The 26986-nt window shown below is 39.6% G+C and overlaps 1 protein-coding gene across 1 annotated transcript; it reads right to left on the reverse strand.

Moving 5' to 3' along the window:
- Positions 1-1532: 1532 nt before the first annotated feature.
- On the reverse strand, positions 1533-25807 carry LOC108669365 (unconventional myosin-IXb). The gene is made up of 34 exons (XM_018156680.2): positions 25667-25807; positions 24113-24234; positions 23097-23240; positions 22367-22883; positions 22022-22116; positions 21493-21655; positions 21011-21146; positions 20590-20780; positions 20117-20292; positions 19577-19703; positions 18933-19142; positions 18418-18601; positions 17856-17949; positions 17397-17655; positions 16873-17030; positions 15900-16131; positions 14978-15156; positions 14451-14588; positions 13516-14017; positions 13176-13256; positions 12682-12847; positions 11564-11662; positions 10848-10961; positions 10526-10709; positions 9580-9782; positions 9057-9403; positions 8414-8524; positions 8013-8135; positions 7660-7824; positions 6716-6836; positions 6377-6497; positions 5803-5977; positions 4655-5564; positions 1533-3942 (listed from the first exon to the last, which is right to left on the reverse strand). Exons 1-34 carry the CDS (start codon positions 25691-25693, stop codon positions 3839-3841), a joined length of 6678 nt encoding a protein of 2225 aa, XP_018012169.1. The 5' UTR covers positions 25694-25807; the 3' UTR covers positions 1533-3838.
- Positions 25808-26986: the final 1179 nt, after the last annotated feature.

Consider the following 26986-nt stretch of genomic DNA (forward strand, 5'->3'; position numbering starts at 1 on the left):
TCGTTTACGTGCAAGCGTTGCACGTCAAACCTTAAGTCTGTAAAATTACTGTAGATAAATTTGTGACGAATTCATGATACCATTGATAGTTAAGCAAAGAATTGCTGTCTTTGTTATGTGGCAATAGGCGAGTTCAGATTACACATTACAATATTATATCAGTTTCGGAATTGTTAGGAAATATTATAAAGATTCGGAAAATTGGCAACACAATATAGATTGGAATGACTTACAATGCTTGAAATGGGCAATATAATTTTATATAAATAAAATATTTTTGATGTCCGTATTCTTCTGCATAACGTAAATGTCACCAGTCGACATATATTTAATAAAAGCTTGTTATAAAGTAGGCACATAGTCTAAAGCTTGATGACACTATCAAGCAAACTGCTCAACCAGAAGGCCTAAAGATCACAGTAAATAAGGTACAGAAAGCAAGAAACTCGGAGCAAAAAAAATAATAATAACTACATCATTTATGAACCGTAAATAATGTGTGCCACAACAAGGAGTCAAAAACATTATTATGATCGGTAATTCAATTTACAAATGCGTAAAACTGACGGTCAAAGACAGGACTGTGCATCACATCCAAAAATTCAGCAGAAATTTATAACATTTTGTCGTGCTTATGCATCACTATACACAGAATGTTTTGAACCGTTCGGTGAGATAAAACAAAAACTAAGAATATAAAATTTCTACGAAAAAACAGTACAGTATAGATAACATAAATTTTATTGAAAATTTCTGCAGATGTAACTAAGACAGGATTATCACAAGAGGCCCAATAAGTCATCAATTGAGAGAAGAGAGAAGGTTGACAAAAAAAGCATTATTTCAAGGAAGCTTCTTACAAAATCCAGACATTGCACACTAAAGCGTACGGGGAACTAAGTCTCGGTAGAATGCCTGCACTGTCAGAGGCAACGAGAGTGCGGGACTCTGCTGAATGTGTTGTCTTGTTAAGTTGTTTACAGAAAAATGGTAATGTTGGATCAGTAATTCGGGAGTCGGCAAGATATTATCTGGAGTTGTCATGGAGTCATTATTGATCTCGAATGCGTTAGCTGTGTCCAACATAGGAGGTTTTTTAGAAAGCAACGCATAGGCAAATTCTCATAAATAACTTTGAGCAGTAATATTTACATAAAAAAATGTTATATGGGATTCAACATAATGAAAACAAAAAATATGCAGTTTGGAGAATCTAATTCTTATTTAAAAAGTTATTTAAAAAAATATAATAAGAGCACATGATATGTTTTTTGCTCCTAAGCCTGTCAGAAGATTTATCCACATCTCTTGTGTAACGATTCCTAGAGGCATTCAATATTCAACACTCATCAGTATTAGTTTGAACATAAAAATAAAAGTATTACAGAGGAGGTTCCAACACACCAATGGCTCAGCAGTACCAGACAGTAGGTCGGCTGTAAGCAGCTAGGGATGCTGATCCTATTACGAGCGTTGTCATAGCTCTGGCCCAATTATTGTTAACCTAAAGAAGTAATCTTCGAATCTTACAATACAACATCGTGAGCCAAAAATATTGCAGATGTTTACCATGATCGCCGTGCTTCCAAAACGTTTGAATGGTTCAAAAACTAAATCAATAATAAAAAATCTTCAAGTTGGAGTATTGGCATAGAAGCTATTACAAAAATCGAAAAGAAATCATCACACTTTGTGTACATGAAGTAACATATAAGTAGAGTGAAGAAGAGTAGAAGCTTGAGCAGCTAACATTACCAGTAGGCACGATAACGACAATGGTGACGTCGACGAGTGTTGCATGTGAAGGGAAGAATCGCAGCAAACATAAATACAACATAGTAGAGTTACAGTTTCTGATTGGTAGAGTCACTGAGAATTAGTTGAGTAAGAGCGCTACCAAAGTAAGAAAAATAATAATGGGCATTTAACAGATAAATAAATTAAAAAACTCAAATTATTTAGTCAAAATATCTCACGCACGCTGTCAAAATTTGCAGGTATGATTGCTACGGAGTTCTTTCGAAATGTTAACCAATAAAAAATAAGGTACCAGATTCATATAAAAATGTTATTTTTGCACAACTTCCGCGAAAAATTTCATTAAATGCATAACAGAATGGAATAAACCATGATTTATAAGAATTGTGAAAGAAAAAAAATAGCAAACGAATCTATCGAGGGCGCAACGCAGCACACCGCCTTTCAAGAACGTCAAATTCGTATACTTACACAGAGCATTTCAATTATCTAAATTTAATAAGAATATATACTCAACGTATGAAAATAGCCTTAAAATAGAATTGTTTCTCTTTTTACAATTAATTATGCCATTTGCAAGCAAAAATAATTACCTACGCACACTAAGACAGCACTTAAGGTGTGACTAACATGACTCGACACGCTACACCTAACAGGCAAGTCGCAGTACCTTATGGGCTAACTGACTACTTTACTTTACTCATTATCAGGCAAGCTTCATGGACTGTACTAACGACGGCACCTTGGAAGGCAGTAAGGATTCGCCACGGCGATAACATGATTTACTTAATTGAAATCAAGTGAAAAACGTGGCGAAGCGATCGCCAAATGACATCAGGATAGGAGACATTATTACGTTACGTTCGAGAGCGTCGTGTCGGGATGACAAGCCACTTCAGTATCAGATGATGAGAAGGCAATCAAAAACCAGCTTTGACGTTTTCTTGGCAGGAACATTGGATTATAGGTATTCTTTATTCAATAAATAGTTCTGCATGCCGACTGAAGGTGCGAGAATAATATGCAATACGGAGCTACATGAATAATAGCCTCTATCAATACAACTAGCGGGTAAGAAGATAGTCTCCCTCTGAGATTTACACGAGATTTCCATCAGATATTATCTTTTGAACAATATGAAAGAATGGTATCCGTATAGTAAATAATTCGCTATCAATACTCGATAGTCGTCATTTCAATCTAATAAACTCTACGACTACCCCAAAGTATTTCGTCACACACCAAGTCAAACAACTCGAAAATATTTCATTTCTTGAACCAGTGATGATTTAAATAGGAATATTAGTTCTTAAAACAACGCGGTGGAAGGAAAAAAAAAGATATGAGACGGAGAACTTAATAAAAGGAAATTCTTGACGTAGTAGCGCTTGGTCGTCAAGGCCATGACGCTCGTAAAACTTCATATGGAGGTCAAGAAATATTTTATAGACATTGGAAACAAGATGCTGATTAATTTTCAGCCTCTACAGGCAGTTCTACAGGACACCCACACACTAACATGTACAAAATAATTCTCTGCTTAAAGCGATAGATCGACACACACTGCACATATGTATTGGCACGACAATGAAGGCACTCGCACTGCACTCGAGCACTTGCTAGAATATTTTTCTCTTAAGAGTAGAGGCAAGAAATGACATCCCTTCACTTCATAACACTCATACGATGCATAACTCACAACAATAAAATTTTAATGGAATTTCATTTCATGAAAAAAAGGAAAGTATGGACAATCTTCAAGTTCTGAATCGCTCTACACAATAGAGCACATTTTCTGAGGCGGATACTAACGAGATATTGCAACATTCCACGATGCCAAGGCAGCTCCACATGAACGCGCCTAACGTCACATTAGCACTAGGCTTATTTCAAGTCACTCCTGTTACCACTCTGTATAAGGCGGATACATTTGTGATCCGGTACCATCTGTACCAAACGATACCGTCCTTAACCCGGAAGCAATTAAGGTGTAACCATATTTCAAGGCTCAAATTCAAGCACTTCGAGATAGGAACATGACTACTGAATTCAAATGAGAGAGAAGCGAGATGAATTACCATCACACCATGACTGTGTCATCATCCTCATCGTCGTCGGGGGGTAAAGTGCGGTTAGAAGGAGCGATGTGACGTCGTCGCTTGATGTTTTCCTTCCCTTCGACACCTGCAAACAACAAATCAATTAACGAGTGCTACGAGAAATTAAAACGCGTCATTGATTGGATAATCGATGTTGAAAGTTCGTTTCTTCCAGCCCATAACAGTTTGAGGACCGTGACATCAAACAAGTTGGCGAGAACAAATAGCACAATCAGTAAAATCTAAAAAAACTTACTTCCCTCGAAATAATGGGAATAATTTTGCCACATAGCAAAACTGGAAACGTATTCATCGCAATAACTGAGTATTAAATTGGGTTGTGAACAGGAGAAAACTAATCAGTTACCCATTAAATTCTCGCGAGAAACTGAAGACAGAAGAAAACTTGGGAAACAATGTAGTAACTACAAATTGCTCATGCAGCGTTCTCTATCGACACAAACTAATTGAGTAATTGGAAATTCTTCGTGTCCCACAGAGCTCATAATGAGCAGCAAAACTGGTCCACCGACCACTGGATGGCTTTTCAATTACTTTACATTGGCCAATGAGAGAAAAAAAGAAGCTTGCAAAAATTTCGTACCTCGTCATTCGCCATTTTATCCGTTTAGGTTTCGAATCATCCTAGGAATTATTGAGTTTTTTCCAAGTTGGAGATTAATGATTTCAAGTTTACGATTACGTTACGATCAGATGAAGTAATTCGTTATCTGCAACATTTATGCACAAATTTTAAAGAAGATTTCCAGGCGTCGTGAAGAAATACGAGCACTCACCAAGCAGAGCAGCACCACTACGTGCTCGCAGTTGAGAATCCTCGCTGAGTTGACGCCCCAACGCGGGGCGACGGTTGGGTAGCGGAGCTTCCCTCTCCGCCTCACTCCTGACCCCAACGCGGTATAAGTTTCGCTCACTGAACTCCAGGTCCTTCCTGCGAGTGTCAACATTTATGTCTTCCTCAGAGCCTGCGCGAGACAAGTCCAACGTGTCTTCCTCGCTGCTCCCGCCTGGCAATATCTCGGGTAGTCTGTCTTCAAGAAGCTCGCGCGCATCTTCAAGTGTGGAAAGTCGTTCTTCCAGATTGTATTCATGCAACGCCATTCTAGGGTCAGGCTTGACATTACTGCCAGCGACAGGGTTGCTCGATTGACGCTGCGCAGCTTTTTTACTCTCTCGTAAATGGTGGAGTTTAGCCGCAGTACTTGCTGCTTCGCTGTCAACCCGTTCTATGCGAGACAGTGTGTCTCGGTAGTCTTCCAGCCTTTTGCTGATAGCTCGCTCTATGATGAGGGTCTGTTTGCTTACATCACTCAGGCTCTCAGGAACTGGTAAACTCCTATTACATCGAATGATACAAGGAGAGAAAACTATTGCAAGAGAGTTGCAGTTCATGCGGTTATGCTGCTCTAGATGAGCCACTTTGGCCAAATGAAAGAAGAGCCTGCTTGTCAATTTTAAATTAAGTTCGGGCAAATTACTAATGATCTTATAAGCAGCCTCCTGCTGCTCCCACACGTCCGGCAAGTGGCTGGCGTGCAGCAGCGGGTCGTATGCGTCGTAAGTGAGCAGGGGTTCCGGCAGTTCACGTAGGAAAGCTTTAAGAAGCGTGGTGAGCACGTGCACGGGCAGCTCGGCGTACTGCACGGCCGCGCAGTCCTCTTCTATGAGCGCCTTCACTTCCCTCACCTGCAACAACGCTCACTTAGTCACTCTCTTAGCCACACAATGATTAGATAAGAATGTTGGTGTCACTATACCAGTTTCCTATGAAACCAAGTCAAAATTTTCTATCGTTTATCCACAGTGCAAAAAATCTGAATTCCGCAAATAAAATGAAGATCAGATGATGAAAAAGATAAAAACTATCTGAAGATTATAAAATGAATTATAGTATTTCTGGCTGAGAAAGTCGAGGTGACAATACCTTGGATGTGGCAGCGCTCTTCCTGTAGAGGCCTTCAGTGAAGAGTCCGTCGTGCTCGATAGCTTGGATGAGCCTGTCGACCACCAGCGGCACGCCGTTCACGAGCAGCTGCTTCTCTAGCGGCACTCCATAGACTCTGCTCGCCACGGCCCCCCCGCTCGTGTTGGCCCCACTGCTGCTCAAACACCTTAATGATCAACACACTAGGAAATACAGCTGATGTAAAGGATATTACGTGAATATCAATGAAGAGAAGTTCTTAGGTTCCTGTACTCTTGATCAGAAGTCGTTAAAGACAGACACTGTCATCACTCAGAAATTCTCCCCAATTGATTGGTGAATTAAGCTAAAATTCAGAACGAAAATGGCTAAGTTGAAAGCACATTAAACGCCTAAATAATGATAAAAATCATAAAAAACGGTTGCTTTTCATGGTAGTAAGTGATTTGGCTTCTTAAACTTTCACCATTCGATATTAAAAGATGCATTCAAGTTGCGGAAAGATTTAACCTATTCGAATGACTACTCAAGTTCAACAATTTATAACAAAGTTCAAGTATATCATATAAATTACCTGGAAGCTTGCTGAGATTTGTTTTTGGTCGCAGACGCCGTAATGACAGCTTTGCCAGCATTGGGACTGCAATGTACATCTACACTTGGCAGGCACTTCTCGTGACACGTCAATTTACAGCCTGTTAAAAAAAGAAAGCGCCCGCATCATCTATCTACACTAGAGTAATTGTTAAAAGTTTTTAAAAATTTGTGCATTGAGACGAATCTTCTATCAAAGAAAACTAGTTGTAAATGATGGAAAGATGGCAAATATTGTATTATTCCACATAGCAAGCGATGAGAACTGCACATACGACAATAGTTTATGGCCAATAAATATAATTCTAATTGAGCTTACTACTGCAAGTGAGTCCCTTGGCAGAGAGCCATAAGAATGAGTTGCAGACTTCACAAGATGTGGCGATGTTGATGAGCAGGTGAGTGAACTTGTGAGAGCCGTGCACTATTTCCTCCGTGGGCTGAAATTGCAGACATAATTACAAGAGAATTCTCAAACTACGACCTAAAAGCCATTCTGGAACAGGTACACCACAGTACGCGTACTGCTTCGAGGCTAATTCCAGCTCAACTTCTGACGATCCCATGACAGCATGCATAATAAATGTTTATCCTTTCAATTCAGCAAATTAATTGTGAATAACGTTATCTGAGAAATAACGTTAGAATTATTAGAAAACTATATTCTCTCGCGTGGATCAATGTTTCCACATTTTCTGGTTGTATAAATAGAACTGAAAAAAAGTATATAGCAGAAGTGTTTAAAAGAAGGATTCTATCAGGCGCCAATTGTTTGAGGAGAAACTTAATGCTTGGCTCGAGGCAACCAAACGTTAGTTTTCGAGTTTTGCCAAGCATATTAACACATTGAGCGTGGTCTCTGGGTCACCAGATGGCCTAAAAAAGTCCGCGGAAAAGAAGGCCTATAATTAAATAATTACTAGTAAAGTTGTGTGTTCAGGTGCAGACATTCGATTTTCATTTTTTTTCGTACTGTTTAAAGAAGGTGTTTGGTGGTGAAGGAAGTATCACCACCATAAATCTTTGCCGGTCAATGCAACTAAAAAATAAATCTCGTTTTATGTCCGCAAAAAAAAAGCACCAATTCACAATTATATAGCAGCATTTAATGAGAAAGCATGAAATGAGACCCAGTTAAAAAGTGTCGATTATTCCACATTCTTACATTATTCAATGCACAGCTCTAATGTTATAACCTTAACAACAGTAACATTTGTCAGTTCTAAACATATAAGTGATAACACCATGCAGCAGACACACAACCTTTTTCTCTTTCTTCTTGCGTCTGTTGGTTCTCCTGCGGCGTTTCTTGGCAGTAGCGTTCTCAGCCATGAACTCGTTGAGGAAGCCTCTGAAGGCGTTCACACCCATGGTCACCGGGAACGAGGAACACCCTGACTCGTGCTGCCGCGCCGTCGACTCCATCATCTGAAATGATGACAATAATCACTCATATTCAAATAACAACAACAATGATCAACCATTATAAAGTAAACAAAATGCGATTGTGTATTCCAAATCTATAAGGAAAATATGCGATTGTCTGACTTACATGGGGATCCAACCAAAGTACAGTCACACCAAGTAACACCAGAACTTGGATTCAGATTATTCACCTTCTCGAATTTGTTGGTGAGATCTTTGTAGGACAGAACTGGAGTGTCTGAGGAGCATCCGCTGTAGTCGCTCAGGAGCATTTCTTTGAAGGTGTGTAGCGATAATGTGAACACCTGGTCGACCTGAACACAATGTTGTGTAGCTTATTGGATACAACAAGCAACAAGTACATTCATTATACAAAATCCTCGATTGAATGTGGAAAAAGTGCAGATTTCCATTGATAATAGTTGCTTTTTAGTTAATATTGGGCAAATTGTTTGATATATTCAAGGTCCTTGTCTTTGAAACCGTATTTTATAGGGAACAATAGCATAAAAAATTAAATCGATAGATTTAGGAACATTTATTTTGAAATTTCACAACTCTTTCTCGCTTTGCGCAAGACAAGGGATCATACTTGTGAATCCTTTTTGTCACTCTCCGCCATGATTGCAGCTGGTCCATCATTAGCGTTGCTCCCGCGGCCCTCTTGGCCGCTTTTGTGAGGTGCGTTCTTGAGCCCGTGCAGCTGTCACCAAGTAAAACCATACGCAAAATGAGCATCATGCAGACAATAAAAAATGCATAACTAGGACAGCATACAAGGCCTGAATATAGCCTCCACTCTTCAGGGCACGGCTCCAGCATCTGACAAGTTCGTTCAAAACTTGCGCCAGATCTCCAAACATTATTTAAACCCACAAGACCAATAAATTATTTGGTAATGCTTGAAAGATATTAGCTGAAGTGTTCGTTGACTATTTTCTATCGCCAAGCTAAAGGACTATTTGTTCATAATCATAACATAATAACTGAGAGTACTCGTAGTTAGATACATTTTTCTATCATTTGCTTTCTCTTCTAGATTTTATGAAAATTCATGAAAGTAAACGTATTATGAAAGTAAATTTTATTCTCAGGGCTGGTAATTTACTCACCTATGCACTAAGCTTCTGTTCTGATATAGCTAATGGAGGTACTCACGTCAGAAATTTTTCAACGATTTTCTTTGATCGCAACGAACATGTCGAAGGGTAATACAAAAACGAGCACTTTCTCACCTTCAAGGAAATAAACCTCTCGAGCGCCTGCAGCTGTTCTTTGTTGCGAACCACTTCGATGGTGCGGTCCTCGAACTGACTGCTGCCCTTCAGGTTCCACTGATTATCAGCCCTGCCACTGCCAGCACTAATGTCAGTCAGTCCAGCTGCAGAAGGTCGGTGAAGAGCAGGTGTCGTGTGTGCCTTCTTGCCAGAGACAGAGATAGAGTGCCGATGGTAGAGAGGCGGTGAAGTGCCAGCAAGCGCGTCACGATTGCCAGACGGAATAAGAAGCGAACTGGAGTTACGGCTGCACTGAATGCTGCTGCTTTGGTCCAGGCATCGCTGGTGGAACACGCGCCGGCACACTGCAGTCACAAAAATGAAAATTAGGTGGGATTAACATGAAAGAACTATGATGGATGGGTCACATAAATTCGATCTCATGTCTTACTTTACTTATTTTCGATCTCATACTTAAATCGAGAAAATGATGGGACAATTAAAATTTCAACAGGTTGACGACATGAAGCTGGCGGCTTACCTATGCACTTAAAGCCTGGGTTAAAGAGTCTGTTGGTAAATATTCCGTCACAAACACCGCAAACGTCTCCCTTCTTAAGCTGGCTTTGTTTGAGGCTATGTACGCTGCTGGCCAGGATCTTCTTAAGGTGGGCGCTGCTCACAGCCGACGAGCTCTCCGATGAGCTCAGGGACTCGACCTCTAGGGTAGCAGATGTGTCCTCTCTGCAACACAACGGGCACTGAACAAACATGTTAACCCTCTACCGCCTGACACGAGTAACAGGAGCAATATTATCACAAGCCTAATTCACAAAACTGATACGTTCTAGTGAGCGCAAAATGACTGGCACTGATGGTTGCCGCCACGTACGAGAACTTAAAAATGTTTTCTGTTGCGTCCAAATGTCCTCAGGTTGCTACACTCGATGGTTTACGTGTAATTTAAGCTGAAAGTTATGTTCTCGGAGAGTGGCGTGCGGTGGTCGAGGGTTAATGCTTAATGACACAGCACAAGTTAATAACAGGTCCATAGGTTCTGTTCTACAGGAAACTGGAACCGCAAGTGTCGTGAAACGTAAATTAAAATGGTCTGAACGAAATATCTTTAACTACCGCCAGACTCCATCTAAACTGCCTACGATAGTCAGACTAATACTAACATAGTGTTGTTGGAGAACCAAAATTCATTTTAGCGCGGACATATATATACTTCAACATATTGCTGACTGATCTTTGTTTGCAGATGATAAATTACATGACCATGCATCGTGTAACGATTACAACTGGATGATATTACCTAAAAAGACCTAAATAACTAAATTAATAAGAACATTGAAATTGAGTATTCTAAAAAATGGGCCTATACCTAAAGATAACAAATTCGAAATAATCCAGTCTAGGTTGCGTCACACCATATCGCTGGCAAGTGAAGTGAGGTAGATTGCCTCGAGTATGTAAAGTCTAACCGCGTGCCGGAGCAGAGGAAGTCGGGCGGCAGGGAAGATTCAAACGAGGGGGCGCTGATATATGCGAGAGGAAGGGTCGTCTGAAGGATGGGGGTGAGGGGGACGCTCCCCTCGCTGGTTGTAGACACGCTGATGTTGTCGTCATCAGCGGGGTACACGCTGCCCGCGCCCTCCTTGCCTTTACCTGCCGCCGGTCATTGTACAGTCTCATTCCAAAGCTCCATAATAATATATTAATACGGAGAAATTAAAAGCCTAAGGAGCAAAATCATATCATCTATTAATGGTGAAAAGATAATACCGGATAGGCAGTCAGTCTCACCCATGATATTTTTGAAGGTTCTTTTAATGTTGTACTTTTGCTTGGTAGCCTGCGTCCCCAAGAACACGGATTCGTTGGGCAGCGACGAGGACTTGGCGGGCACGGCTGGAACTCCTGGGGGCGGGCGTCGGGGTGAGAACACGCGTGAGATACGAGGAAACTTATAAAGCAGGTGATAAGGTGTAGGAGCAGGAATAATGGCGATAAGGGAAGGAAGAATGGCGATAAGGGAAGGAAGAATGGCGATAAGGGAAGGAAGAATGACGATAAGGGAAGGAAGAATGACGATAAGGGAAGGAAGAATGGCGATAAGGGAAGGAAGAATGACGATAAGGGAAGGAAGAATTGCGAGAAGGGCCGAAAGAAAAAAGATTCCTAGGTAAACAGGAATTTCGAAGCTAAAAAAATAAATTAGGAGCTAGCACTAAAATTTTCAAATTCGTTGGAACATCATTAGATTACTGAAAGGAAATCGGTACATTTTAGGCCGATGGCGCAAGATCTGTAATTTTTGGGGTAAACAAATGATTTGCAAAGCACAATATTTAAAAACCGAGCAGGATACTTTAAGTGAACGGAGCATGGAGAAGAAAAATGATAACATTATAGTAAAACTACAAGTAGAGGCGAGTTGTGAAGAAAACTACTCATAGAATCAATGTGGAATTATTTCAGTGGTGCCATAAATTACACTGTTCATTGAAGAAGCCACCGACCTGCCCTCGGACGAACAGGAAACAGAAGTAAATGATCCGCTGCATCGTTCTGGGCAGTCGGAGATCGGTCCTCTGCTTCAGTTAAGCTGTCCTCGGAAGCTGAAACGCGGAACAAACGTTCAAATCCATGAATGGAATCCTTATAAATATGTTTATAAGAATGCAAGGTTTTGAGTTTGCTTACATTGCTCTCCCGTAACACGGATACCAGTGTCGCATGATAAACTCCACCTCTGAAGAGCTAGTGCGGTCACAATGAATTCAGAGTTCACGCATGAGCTTCGTATTTGTGCTCCGTGCATTCGAACCGACACCTCGCTCAACTTCGTTTCCAAGAAATATTGAGTTGAAACAATGCTAGATTATTTTACTCTAGAGCAAGTTTGTTTCTGGGCTTATGGGTGTGAAAACCTCCCTACATGTGGCATGCGTACTGTAGCTGTTTTTTTCCCTGCTCTCAATTTTGACTTGACGCTTGCTTCAATTTGGCTGACCTTTAAACACGTTATCTTTATCATTGGTTTGCCTCAGGCTTCAATTTAGCTTCTGCGGTCTTCCCGTGAGTTTTTCTCTGGCTTCACTCAAGTTTATTTTATTTTGTTTGACTATAGCTCACATGGGTTTGAAATTTGGTTTACATGAGTTACTTGCATCTTAGTTGGACCTCACTCTAACTTCAATGGACTTTGCTGATTATAATTTTACTTTACATGATGTACAACGCCCTGTCACATGCATAATACACGGTTTTTAGATTAATACTCGGCTCTTAGAAACACCTGGGATTAGCTGGGGAGAAATGCAATGCGTACCAACCTATCCCGGGCAACGCCAGTTTTTTTGTTGGTAGTTTATATTTTGTTAACAACGTTAACAAGCGCAAGACATTGAGACACATGAAAAGCTAAAGCAAACATTATTTAAAGCTATAACATAGCAGCAGAGAGTCAGATCAATGCGCAGCATCTCAAATGCTAATTGGAGTCATCTCCTAATCAAGTACTGGTAGAACTTGTGAGAAATATGCCTCAAATATATATTTCCTCTGAAAACATTCTTTTCACATTACAACATTTAGAAAATAGCAAGACGTATCCAGGTTGAGAAGCGCAACTGACCGTATGCTGGACCTTTGGCGTGGCCCAGAGAAGGAGGCGCCACTTTTGGGTAATGCCGATGCCGGAAGCTCTTGGTCTTGCCGGGGGGGCGCGACTCCCCCCCTACAGACCCTTCGCCTGGGGATGACGGTGGGCTACTCTCAGCAGAGACAGAAGCTTCAGTGTCCTTGGGGCAGGAAATGAGCGTAAAGTATTAAAAATAAATTTCATGTTGCAAGAAAAAGAATTTCATGTTGCAAAAGTGAGCACAACTCAAGTTCTCTACATCTTATTGATATCCAAAGTTTTCTCGAAATATGTATAGAATAAAATTAACATATAAAACAGAAATGTGTTGGACATAAAATAAATGATTATTTATCGAATGAAGAATAACGCAAAAACATCCTATTTCGAAGGAATTGCCTACCTACTTCTGCCAAAATTAGAAAACGATTTGCCTGATTTCCAGAACCTCGAGTTAGATAAATTACAGCAATGGGGCAGCAACTTACGAGAGGGACCGAGCGCTGCGCCGCTAGCCTCTGTCCCGCGCGGTACTGCTCGCTCTGCCTCCTCACGCCGGCCACGCCCACCTGAAATAATGATACATCTTAGCAACCAGCCCCGAGAAAGACATGGCTAGTGCTTCTTGCGTTTTGACATTTTTATACCTTGTACTAATAAATAATAGCAAAATCACGTGCAACACATTACAGTCAAAATAAAAATATAGTACAAGACCAAAAGTGAAGTTCATGTCCCTACTCATGACACGTAGAACGACTCAAAATAAATCTCATACATGCGTGCCTAAATTTTGCACTAATCAATAACAGAGAAGTAGCAACTCACGTGTTCCGGTGCAGCGATGTTGGCTGCAGATCTCCGTCTAGGAGGTGGCCGCTGAGCCGCAGCAATTACACTTCGGTTATCATGTTCACTCATGACGTCACAGGACGAGTGATGACGCTTCGCAAGCTCGTTCTTCAAAACGATGCTACCGAGCAACTCGTTGGAATCATTGGCAGGTTCAGGTAGAGACGAACGATTTGTAACAAGATTAAAATCAGACTCGGATTTACCTATAGTTTTTTTCTGATTACGTGGAGGTAGGAGACCTACAGATTCATCTGATGCTTTTCTTCTGGTGTAATTATTCGTTTCTGGGTCTACTATACTGTTTACTTGGGATATAACAGAAGACTTCCGACTAGCGGCAGAAGACTTATCGTCACTGTCTTCCGTCGAGGCTCTTCTGATGAGCTCAAGCCGTACTTTAGAGTCCACCTTGTCTGACTCCTCGGCAGGCTCTCGCTTAGAGCTGCTCTGGTCAGGGAGCGCAACAGTTGGACGTCTGGAGGAGAATAGGGACGACATATCACATGAGCTGTTGGCAAAATAAAGTTCTTGTATATCTTAAAACTAGGAAAAATTCAAACATTTTTGCTAATAAACTTCTTCAAAAAATTAGCAGCATAAAAATATAAGTTGTTCTACATTAAACCTACAAGTTGCAAAGCTAGTTACTTGAAGAGTGAAATTGGGTGGAAGACATTCAAATTGTATTAAAACTTCATATGCCTATTTCCACTTTTATTTGAAGACTTCTGACTCACTACAATGATAGATTACAGATATATTTTCAAAAGAATTTCCCCGATATTATGAGGGTTTGGGATATATGTAAACCTATTAACCATTTTACAGAGAAATGTGCAAACTTTTAGTAACAAATTAATAGGCAGTGAATAAATATTGAATTGTAATGTAATCTTTGAGTGGCAGACCTTTGTACGTGATCTGGTGGCGGCGCATCAGAGCTGAGATTAGAGACTAGTGTGGAAATGGAGGACCGGCCATCATCAGGAAGCTGTTCGTGAGGAACGGAATGTCGCTGCCGAGCCGCCTCAACCAGAACTTTAAACCTGTGCAAGTGCAAGAAAAGATGTAAGCGAACTTGGGTCATCCAGTGCCTGTTGCGGTGCTATCACGCAACGCGCACGACACAGAAAAATCATTCATCGCTAAGTATATACCATTCAGCAGCAGGTTAGCATATGTGACGTTCGAAGTGCAAGTGAGCAAATAATTGATGTAGTTCAGTAGGAATGACTCCGTAAAATTTATGGGACATGGAATAAGTTGAGTTAAAAGGCTCGAAATCACCTCTCGTCTAATGGCACAATTTAATAGCCAAATTACATGTACACAAGAAAATAGTGTCAATAAAATTGACATTAGGTCAGACGCAGCAGATATCCTTCAACAATGAAAAAAAATCATCTGTGTTTGTGCCTCGCGGGTAGAGACAGACCTGGCGCGCGCAGCGTTCCCCCTGAAGCCGCACTGAATGGCAAGGACGGCCCTGCGAATGGCGAGGAAGACGCAGCGCTGCCTGTAGCCGCGCCACACCCGCTGGATGAGAGCAGCAGCGCGGTGCTGCAGCTGTAGCCGAGCCACGTGCTGCTCTGCCAGCCACCTCCGCACGCAGCACTGCAAACAAACGACAGTCAGTAATGTATGCAAAAATTGACGAGATAAAAGAAAAATTTTGAATTACTTCGAAATTGTACCAAGATTGAGAAGAAGTGAATCTTTTTGAAACTATAAGTCAGCATAGATAAAAGCACTTCACACGATCGTTTAGCAAGTGACGTATAAATTTTCAGAGGGCACTTGAAGCTTTCAATAATGAGGTCAACTCACTACAATAAGACTCAAACTAAGGAATTTTGTTAGTTCCCTCCCCTCTCCTATTTCCTCTTGCCACATAAACTCAGATTAACATTCGTTTGATGCATAACTGCAGAGATATAAAAATATTATTAGTTCATAGATGCAACGTTTTTGCATAGGCGCATTTGTTTTTTGCATCACATCATTACCTTTTGAAAAAGTGGGCTAAAAAACTTATAACAGGCCTTTGATGGCATTTATTACGATTTACCTGAGGAAAATACCACTTGAAGTTGCTTCTGAATAAACGGAGAATTCATTTGATAATTTAACTGCGTGGAGCGCTAAAAGTAATTCATTTCAATTCAAAACTCCATAAATATTCCCTTCAAATACGTTTCCTGGACTTACATTACAAGGTAAAAATGCAACTGCCAAGACTAAGAGTCTGCAACTGCCAAGACTAAGAGTCTGCAACTGCCAAGACTAAGAGTCTGCAACTGCCAAGTCTAAGAGTCTGCAACTGCATAAGAGTCCCCAAGAGTTGAACGTACGAATACCTGTATTCTGAGAGCAGCGGCTCTGAGGTTAAGGAAGTGCCTGCGTTGCCGGACAGCTCTGTACCAGCGCTGGATAAGCAGGATGCGATTAAGGATGGTATGGTGCAGCAGCGTGTTCAGCTTGCTGCGCTCGCTTTCCCGCATGAAGATCCGCGTCCTGCCTTCCTGGTGCTCATTTCTGTCCAGACCTGCCGTTCCGCTGCACAGGAATGCCTTCACGTCCGCTTGTGAGCTGCAAAATTGAAAAAGTATTCCTTTTAGTGAATGTAAATCCTTATACCTCGTAGTGAATTGAAATAACTAACGATTTTCATGCGCGGGTCTAGGACGCACGGCAGCAAAATCGTTGGTCGGAAGAGAGACAAAGTCCAAGAATCACTTATCTTTCTGGTTACGTTCTCCTTCATTCACAAGTAATTCATTAGGGGCTGGGTTACACTCACAGGAGTAATGAGAAATTACAGGAGTAATGAGAACCTGTACAGAATGCGACTTCTGTACTCTACATCGGAGACATTCACGTATCTTGTGACGCGCCTTGCATTATTCGAGAGCTCGCGACCGAATGCTTAAGTAATGAATGTAACACAAGATCAGTTTGGTCTTCAGAACAAAGATTAGTCCAGCGTGCCACTATGGGCAACGTATACTAAATGGTAAAACAATTATTGTTACGAACACATCAACTACATTACTGACGAATAAAAAATTTCCACAACCAATCAGGTGTCCGTTTCCACAAAAAAAAATCTATTCGATATAAAAATCCTTACTTGGGAAATAAATTTACACTAAGGATAAGCTATACTTTTAAGCTTACAAATTGAAAGCTTTTAGCCAATAATGACAATGAGTACATAAATATATAGTATTAAGACCAGTAAAATAGACAATAACCGAGAAGAGAATAAATATAGTTTACAAGACAGGAGTTAGAGGAAGTCACTCAAACCTTTATCAAGATAAGAGTCACCTCAACAAGCCTTTGGGCAGCAGGATGCGGTAGTGCTGGATGAACTCGTCGTAAGTGAGACGGACGCTGTAGCCTGCCTGTCTGATCCTCACAGTCTCGAGCATGCCAGTGTAGCGCAGCTGGCGCATCACCAACGCGTCGTCAAACACGTTCGCCTCCTGAACGAAGTGCCCGAGTACATCAACATTTAGGAACAGAGGCAAAAAGCTAATAATGAAACATACGAGGAATGAGGCCAAGTGGGATACCACTATATTTGCACAATAGGGATTTTGTGAATACATTTTGCGGGCATGGATTTACCTCAAGAAGATTTCAATGAAACAATTTTCCTTTAAGAATATACCAAATGAAATTGGAAGACGAAATACACAAACAGTAATATCAGAGCATGTAAGCCAAGCTTCATAGATATTTTATTGCACAAAAAAGGGTGACAAACCACAGTAGTTCAATCCTAACACAAAGAAGAAAATAAACAATTCGTCAAAATTGAGAGGAGAAGCATTGAAGCAAGGCATTACCTTATTGGCGTTGCTTTTAATGCAGCGAATGAAGTAAGGGTTGGCCTGACTAAGGGTGTCCATGAGGGCTTGAAGTGAGAGTTGGAACTGCCCTGTGACGGTATAGGTCTGCTTCCTGCCACCCCTGCCCTGTGTGCGCTGCGCCAGTGCCTTCACCGTCTGCAGGCTCTTATTGCGCGCGCTGCTGCACGTGCTGCTCCGTAGTCTATTGTTGAGGCCACTGCTGCTGCTGCGCGAGTACCGAGTTCTGCGGAGCCGACTAAAGAAAGAGAAAAAATACACGGTAATTCCAAAGCTCTCGGTTAATAATAACTTATAATATGGACATGAGAATGGGTAAATTTTGGCAAAATATAAACAGGAATAATAAATATTGTATAAACAGCAACAAAGTTGTATGAAAGTCTTGGTGAGATCAGCAATGAATACGGTGATCGCAAGTCCTTTTTGCCTACTCACTTGTGGGAGCTCTCGAGTGCGGCGTTTATTCTCGACTGATCTATGACGTACTTGGAACGTCCCTGACTCCCACGACGACTGCTGTTGTTATCATCTGTAAAATAGATGGCAAATTGAAATATAGTTATATGCTCATCCCGTGATGAAGGCATGAGAGCTGTGAAATAATCACATACTGATCTACAGTATGTACACGATTCATCTCTGGAAAAATTGGCAAGAGGCTTGTTATTGCAACAGGGAGATAAGTACTGCTGAAAATGTCCAAGTAGGAGGAATATATCATATACAGTATTATATAGATATATATTAATATATATGATATCGCAATTCTTCACAAAGCTAAATTTTACAGAAGGTGAGTCTGGTGAAACAAATTACTTTGCAAAAAAAAGTTGGGCTGCTTATTATCAATGATGATGTACCAATTATTAGAATAGGTGCCCATCGGTATGTACAAGGAAATGGTAATATCACTGATCATGGATTTTCAGAGGTCAAAGAGAAAGAATATGAAGATTAATTCAGCACAAGCTATAACTATTGGAATAAATCTACTGACTCTTGATGGTGGTGTCCCTGAAGGCGTTCACGGCTCTGAAGAAGGCCCTAAGGATGGCCCATCTGTAGACGGCGACGGGATCAGCACCTGCAAGCTCACGCACCACGCTGTACTGGCTGTGCTTCAGCACTGTGATCACCTCAGGCCGCATCAGGTCAAGGTTCTTCTCTCTTATGCCACTCACCTGACGCATATTGAGAACCTTATACTACTTTTCTCTACGACAATAGCACATTATCATTATGAATGATTAAATTATGAATATGAAATATATATAAACGTCGAATCAAATGTTTAAGGACTATATATAAATATCAAATATAAATGTTTAAGAATACAACACAAGTTAATTAAGTTATCAAATTATAACTTTTAATTAAGTAATCAAATTAATAACTTCCGATAACTTGAAGTAGGTATAAAAGAAAGAACATACAATTAAATTAATTTAGACAATGGCGGCTAGAACATGAAGCAAGGAGTTTATCGGCTAAGCTACATTACGCTTTCAATACCTGATACTTGACTGGACCAGCATAATGGTTGATTATGAAGGCACTTTCTCTACGCTGAGGCATGCCGTAGTGTGGGTTGTCTTTGTGCACCGAGTTGATCTTCTCGAGGAAAGTCTCATCGGTTGACCCAGGGAAGTTGCACTGATCGTCCAGTATGCACAGCAAACCTGTCCGCTTTGCTTCAATTAACGCCAGGCAGTCAACGTTGTCCTGCAAGTTTAAAAAATAATAGTCAACTTCAGATGAAAGTATCACTTAAATCTGGTAGTATTGGTACAATAAATCCGACCAGTTTGTTGAGTCAAATAAAATCCTACGGCATAAAACAATAATGAACAAAATAATATCTCCAGGAAGGGGATAAATAATGATTGTTTTAGTGTCGGCAATAGACAATGCTGGTTCTTCCTATTATTTCACAAAAATTTCTATCATGAAGTTTTTTTTCTTCAATAAATAATCAAACTTTAAAACTTTATCACAAATTCAATTTATCCTTTCAGCTGACTAATTAACAATTAAATGTGAAATCAACTCTAAAGTAAAGATTTGCACAATGATTCACCATTGACTTTGTGTAACTTATTCCAGTTCATCGTCCAGGTAAGAAAACTGAGTTGGGTAAATGCAAATGCAGAACTGACCTGGAATTCGATGTGCTTCCAGGGGATTCCTTCCCTCTGGTATTCTTCTTGTTCATACTCAAAGACATGCTGGTTGAAGTAGCGTTGCAGTCTCTCATTCGCGTAGTTAATGCAGAACTGTTCAAACCTGCACACCGCAAATAACTCAGTATTAATTCCGGCAGAGTAACTTGACTGAATCAAGTGCTGAACATCTTGAGACTCGGCAAAACAATCTCCATCAGTTACTATGACATTATCAATTGTACAAAATACAACCTTTAACTATGCTGACCAATTTAAAATGGTCCATTGTTTTTGTTAATCAACTATTCATTGAAGGACTATTATTCAAAACTTAAACTTCAGGTAAAAATTTTTGTTCATCTGAGGCAGCAATAAGAAATTTCTTATAATGACGACATGTTTTTCACCAGACAACCTGGCAGCCAAATCAAATCCCCTACAATTAGAACTAAAATGTCATCTCTCGAGCCATTCCTATTCCGTGAAGACAAATGGCGCGTTAGAAACTACACACGGCCGTGACAAGAGACCAACCTGTTTTGTCCAGGAAAGTCCTCAAAGCCAAAGATGTCGAGCACGCCGATGGAGTTGGTGGACTTGTCGCCTGTGTGGTCTTTGAGGCTCAGCAAGGAGTAGTTCAGCTGGAGCACAATCCAGTCAAAGAGCGCCCCGTACAGGCACTTGGCTAGTGCGTTGCGAGCCATCACAGCCTGAACACAAACATTTAGTTTAAAAAATTACTATAATAAATATATACACCTGCAAACCATTCATGGAGAAGATAAAGACTAATCTTGTAGCACGTCTTTTCAAGAACTTAATTGCTAAAATAAACTAATAATTCACTTTCCTTATAAAGCAGAATTAGATCGATGTGAATCAAGAATCACATCAAGAAAATCAGAATGAGTAATTTTCAACGAATTCTCGTGAGGGATGTCAATCCCCAGTAAACTGAAGGTAATACTGAGTGCATTTAAAACAAAAAAGTAGCGTGAAAGTCGTACGTCGCTGAGACGGTAGTTGATGATGAGCACTTCACCCTGCACCACAGTACGCTTGGCAGTGAGCGCCGACAGCAGCGTGTTGTTGGCAACGCCCAGCAAAGACGCCACGATGCTCACCACCTCCGTGTTGCGCACCATGACGCTCTCGTCGTGCTGGTACGCACCTCGCGGCTGGTGGAACTCAACGTTACCTGCACAAACGCCATACAATGTATACTTTCAATTGGATTAACACATCAGTAAAACATTTTAACATTGCATATCGTAAATCCAACACTCGTCATATGAGCTAATGTTTGAAGCTGTTGCATGGAAAGGCTGCAGAGATGTGAACAAACAACAAAAATACTACTGATTAAAATTCAGACCGAAGCATGCATTTATCAATGGGATATAGTAGCAAAAAATACAGCATTTTCACCTAGTAGAAGTACGGCGGAGAGAACACTGAAGAGCCGCTGCTGCTTAGCAGTCGTGAAGCCCACCATCTCCATGCTTTGCTTCAGGCGCAGGAACTCGAACTGCTCGTCGCAGCCTTCAATGTTGTAGCATTTGCTCTGAATGGGACAAACCGTACTAGTGAACAACTGTACAAACAGCCTTCTATGTTGTAGCATTTGCTCTGAGTAGGAGATCAAACATCGAGAAACTTACGAGGTAGGTTGAGAGGGCGGAATTTCGAGTGGCTAAAGTGACTCAAAAGCTTAACTCATTGATGATGCTTGGTGCTACATGATCATAATTTTCGAGAATAAATAGTGATTCAAAGTAAAGCATAAAATGTCATGGTTTTAAAGTTGATAATTTCCACAGAAGACACTTAGCAAGCTGAAGTCAGGAGAAATTGTAGGCACATCCCAATAACGTTGAGATTTGTCCTAATCTCAATCCGGCAAATCTTACCTGATTGAGGTAATTGTAGTCTTTGGGTCTAAGGAGATTGAGGGAAGTTCTCTCCTGAGGAGTGGCACCCGCCAGCAGATAGTAAAAAACGTGGTAACTGCGTTCGTTCAGAGCTTGCGAACAAATGCGCGACTTTTCCAAGAGGTATTTCTGTACACAGGCCCTGCACAGTCACATGTCATGATGCTCATTACAATGCTTTATGCACAGTACAATGACGAAGTATCTTTCATTCTATGGTAATGGGCTTTAATATTGATGAAGTCACAACTTGCACAAGGAAAGAAACAAATGACTCCAACAATCTCAAATTTGACCGGTCAAAATTGAAGATTTATTGTTTGGTTTCGACTGGCAAGGCCAGGATTCTTTACAGGGCTAAACAAAAGACCAAAATCATGAGAATAGTAATGAAAATTTAATTCATTGAATTAATATCAAGTACAAATGAGCTAAAGCGAGAAAATGTTATTACTTCCTCACAAGGAATTGTCTAAAAGTTTATATATGTCACAGTTAAAATACTGACCCTTGAACGAGGCCGTTCTCCTTATAGCTAACTTGGATGAACTTTCCAAATCTACTGGAATTGTTGTTGTGCTTTGTCTTTGCATTACCAAATGCCTGTAAAAAGAACGAGATCAACATGATTCATTTCTCTGCTTTCATTCAAGATTCAAAATATTAGAAATTTTCAAATGGAACACAGCTCACGTGAAGTCATATATGCAGCACTTTTTATTTAAATCTATACAATATAAAACCAAACCTGAAGAAAAGAGGACTATGGATCAAAACACAACTTTTATACTTGGCGCCAAATGAGCAAGCAGCTAAACATTAAAAGCCAATAAAAAGTTAGATACTAGCCGACCTCCAACACAGGTCCGGAGCTGAGGATGGTTTGCTCAACTCCGCTGCCATGAGATCCCTTCTGACTGAGCATGGTGAGGTGGTGTAGCAGGAAGAGCGTGGACTCAGTCTTCCCACTTCCACTCTCTCCGCTGATGACAATGCATTGGTTCTTGCGCTGCTTCACCATGCTGTGGTACGCTGAGTCGGCAATTGCAAAAATGTGTGGGGGGAGTTCTCCCATTCGATGGTTTTGATAGATCTTTACATACTTTGGGTTGTATATAGGGTAATACTTGAATGGATTGACGGATATGAGTATGGAGCCCACATAGGTGTATATGAGGCCATTTTCAAAACGAACTTTGAGGTTTTGTAGGAGAGTTTCTTCAGTCAAGTTACTGAGCTGACAGAGATCAGGATGCTCCTTCTCTTTAGTCTCAGTGTGCAGGAATCTTTTGAAGTAATCACGAATGATTTGCGATTCATAAGGAGAAGGTTCACAGCTCTGTTGTTCTGGTTTCTCCCGCAAGCAGAACCTGTAACACAAATAATGGAAGGTTAAAAGGCAAATCTAATCAGGGTTTGTATCTACATAGCATTTGTCATAACTGTAATTCTCATCTCAACCAAAAGATGAACATGAACACAGAATTGGCCTTAAGATTAAACACTCAAATTTGAACAATTTTAAATTTTTAAAATGAGTGGTAATTATAGGTAAGAAATTTAAGTAGCTGATGGAAGCATACCTGTATTCCTGTGCTTCATTTTCATGTGATATTGAATTCTGAGGCCAGAGCCCCTGGAGACAGGCTGGAGTTTCATCTGATGCCAGCCTGCGCTCCTTGCATTCTTCTCCTTTTGCATTATGAACAACTTCAGCCAAATAATAACTGCAACAAAGATATCAATATGTATAAAATACCAGTATATTATAAAATTTTATAACAAAAATAAAAAAGGCCTCTATCATCTATTTAATTTCTAGTGAATCTAATTTATATTATATTTTCAAACGACAGTTTTCTGGTTTGAAGCATTTATTTGCATTACAAATACTATCATATACATAATTCTTGTGACTTTAAAAAGCAAATAACTTTGCAGCACTGATACTTGATAATATCATTTACACATTTTATTTATTTCATATAATTTTCTATTAAATTATCCATTTATTTACCACTTGATCCTTTCAGCCAATTATACATACCAATATATTGTCTCAACCTTTTCCCTACCAATTGCCTGCACTTCTTAAAATTATTTTTTTAAGCAGTTTCTGTACATACTCTATCCCTTCCTCACAACTTAATACTTTCATAAAATTTTCATATATTATAATAAATTTTTCATTCACATTCTCAACACAATTATTTGATATTAGAAGCATTATTCATAAAATTTCAGATGATAAATTCATCTGCAATAGTTACTGGTACCATACTGCATTTTTTTGTTTACAATTTAGTCTTACTTTTTTTTTGCAGTTCAACATGAATAATTTTCTGACATTTTCCACTCACTTTCCATCATATTTATACATTTGAAAAGATTGTACAAGAAATTCCAGCTAATTTCAGCAATCATATACAAGGGTGCTGCCCACATAATCTTTTAAACTGAGGAGATCTTCAGCAAAATATTTCATCTCAATTTAAATGATAGAATTCTTATGTTTAAGTTAGTATTCTAATTAAAGTTCTGATATAAAATGTAAAATGAGCTGGCATGAGACTGGAAGATAATGGAATTTGTAGCTTACTTATTAGCATTGGGAAATTCGAGTCGTTCAGCAATGCAGGCAACAATTTCTTGTGCCAGTGTAGTCTTGTGCACCTCGATGCTGAGAGCCTCATACTGCTGGGACACGGCTCCAACATACACCTGTAAGGGACTGACAATGAGGCAATGCAAATAGCTTTTATTTAAATTGTCAACATAATCACAATTCAGGCACAGCAACAAATCACTAATCATGCATGAGAAAGTCAATAAATTTCTCAATGTTAAAATAAAACTAGATCATGCAATGTCACTCTTCCCTTATCACTAAAATAATTATGAATATAAAATGGGGCAATGAACTGTAGGTAATTTAAAGAATTCATGAGGAAGACTTACAGGCAGCATGTCATTGTAAGATGATCCAATTGAATTTAATGAAAATCACAAAATGATTATGGACTAATGAACACTGTGTCACGGAATAATTATAGAAATAGAAATCCTCCAAAAATCCAGGACACAGATTATAATGTTGATTATTCTCGAGTATTGGGAGGAAATAACTTTTCTAGAAACTATCATAAAACTGGGTGCATCGACACTGGCATGGTTACTAGGACTGCTTTGACATTTAATAAAGGAAAACCCTATAGGTACTCAAAAAGCTTTGAATCAGAAAAATTAGGTTGATGGCTCTGGAAGTACCATGAGATAACCAAAAAATGCAATAAAGAGATATATTTGATACATTTACTATGTGACTATTTCTATCACAAAAATTAAGCACTAAAAAATGTGCAAATTTCCTACCCTATCAATAAACCCTCTCTAATTTTTTAACTATTTGACAGAAAGAGCCACTTATATTGATGCATTTCACTACAAGCTTCCTAAGTTCATTTTTTGAAACCAAATTAAGCCATCATACTTGTACAGTGTCATGATTATTGCTTCACACTTCAGTCTTTGGACCTTAGGATTATTGTCAAAAGCTACCAGGATGAGCAGAGGCAAACTGTCCCTAAGTTTTCAATAAACCTTACAGGATCTGACTGGGCTTCTGTTTTCATCAAGCAACATAGCAATTTAAGCAAAAGGCTAGAAAATAATATTAAAAGATCAAGAGCAGCTGTGGGGGAGCAAACTCTGAGGGAGTATCATTTAAGGCTGGCAGAGGAGATACCTATAAGAAAGTCTTCCTACCCATGTTTAACTATGTCCCATATTATAACTAAAGGTGGTCCAGGACCATGCACTTTCATTACAGCTACATGAAAACCTAGAGGAGGTGAAACCTGCACATAATAGTGAGTAAACTTTATTACAGACCTTACATGTGCATGTTTCACCTTGAGTCTAACTTGGTTGAATAATGATGTGCTTTCAAAATTCTTAACTGGTCCAAGTGTCCCCATTTAATGGTAGTTTTAAATGAGCACATTCTGGTTACAGAAGGAATAGGACAATACTGTATAAATAGATAATCACAAACACTGAGAACACAAAATCCTCAGTTAGTTAGCATATATCACATAGCAAAATATATTTTTTAATGATGTGCGCATGAAATAAGATTTTGGCCAGATCTCACCTGCACAATGTGGCGCCTGTCGTCCATTGCATGCAAGGTGCCTCATAGCCAGAAGCAATGTCAACATTCAACCTACACAACAATCCAAAATTATTCTAGGCACTTAAAAACTAAGGCACTTGATCATATTGAAAGGGAACCTGAAAAATTGTTCAATAAAAAATATAACATTAAAAATATTAAAAAAAATTTTTTTGTTGGTAGCAATCAGTGCAAAAAAACTAATTTCACAATTTAAAAGAAGATTTGAAGACATTTATAATGAATTGGACAAAAAATATGCAACACACAAAATTCAGTACAAGTTCAACTTTTCTAAATCAGCCCAATACTTAGGATTAGATGGTATATATGTTTTGAGAATTTTTCTTTTATGGCCAAAAAGAGCATAAATATCTCCATACATTCTTGGGCTGCCTGACCCAAGACCTGTTTTGACCTCTCGATTCTTTGGTTTCATTATTCTTGGTTTGGTTAAAGTTACTGACCATTATTCTGGCCCAGTTTAGTTTATTTGCCTTGTATTCTTATTTACTCTTTAATGTTCAAACCAGTTTGGGCTGCTGGTTATTCATGTTCTCATGTTAGGTTCACTGAATCACTCATAGCCCTGGGCTGGCTCATTACTAACCAACTAATTTTCATCTTTCATCTCTTCATGTACCACCAATTATATTTAATAGATGTTTGCATGGTTCTTCCTCCATTTATTGCCCCGAGTTTGTTTTGCTTGGCTTCACATGCTGGTACTTTACTGGCCAGACTGTTGAACTTTAGAGGGGCTGACCCCCAACATTCGGTCAAAATTCAGCCATTTAATTCAGCACTGATAGTTCTAAAATTCAGAGATGCATGGCAATCTGGAACTGATGAGGTATGTAATTACTGCACAGGAATTTAATAACTCAAAGTTAGCAGCGTATACATGCATTCTTTCCTTACGAATATGAGCTTAAAGAAAATCCTGAAATAGCTCAGATTAAGCCAATCGGTACAGAAGCAGCATCAAATGATAACTTTCAACATTGCTGCTATCACACCATGCTTCCGTGTTTGCATTTGAATTTCTTGCTAGTAATATTAAAGTTTGGAAGTTTGTAATTATCATGAGTGAATATTGTTTCAGTCGCCTTGTGTCATGGAGAGGAGATGAGAGTGTACAGATTAACACAAGGGTTACCAAAATTTTATTGTTGGTCAATCAAAACCTTAACAGAATTTGTTGTACATAATATAACACATATTCACAGCAATTTCTATCAACCCCATTTCAGGTTGAAAGTCCACTTCCAAAATATAGCATAAAAGATCAAGATCAAG

This window comes from Hyalella azteca, unplaced genomic scaffold, assembly GCF_000764305.2.
Source record: "Hyalella azteca isolate HAZT.00-mixed unplaced genomic scaffold, Hazt_2.0.2 contig4501, whole genome shotgun sequence".
NCBI classification, from domain to species: domain Eukaryota; kingdom Metazoa; phylum Arthropoda; class Malacostraca; order Amphipoda; family Hyalellidae; genus Hyalella; species Hyalella azteca.

Excerpts from the sequence above, each read along its gene's own strand:
- LOC108669365 (XM_018156680.2), bottom strand. The coding sequence starts at position 25,693 with ATGGACGACAGGCGCCACATTGTGCAG. Across the intron at positions 20,293-20,589 it reads TCAACTACCGTCTCAGCGAC|GCTGTGATGGCTCGCAACGC; the intron begins GTACGACTTTCA and ends GTTTGTGTTCAG. Across the intron at positions 8,136-8,413 it reads GTGACAAAAAGGATTCACAA|GTCGACCAGGTGTTCACATT; the intron begins GTATGATCCCTT and ends CATTGTGTTCAG.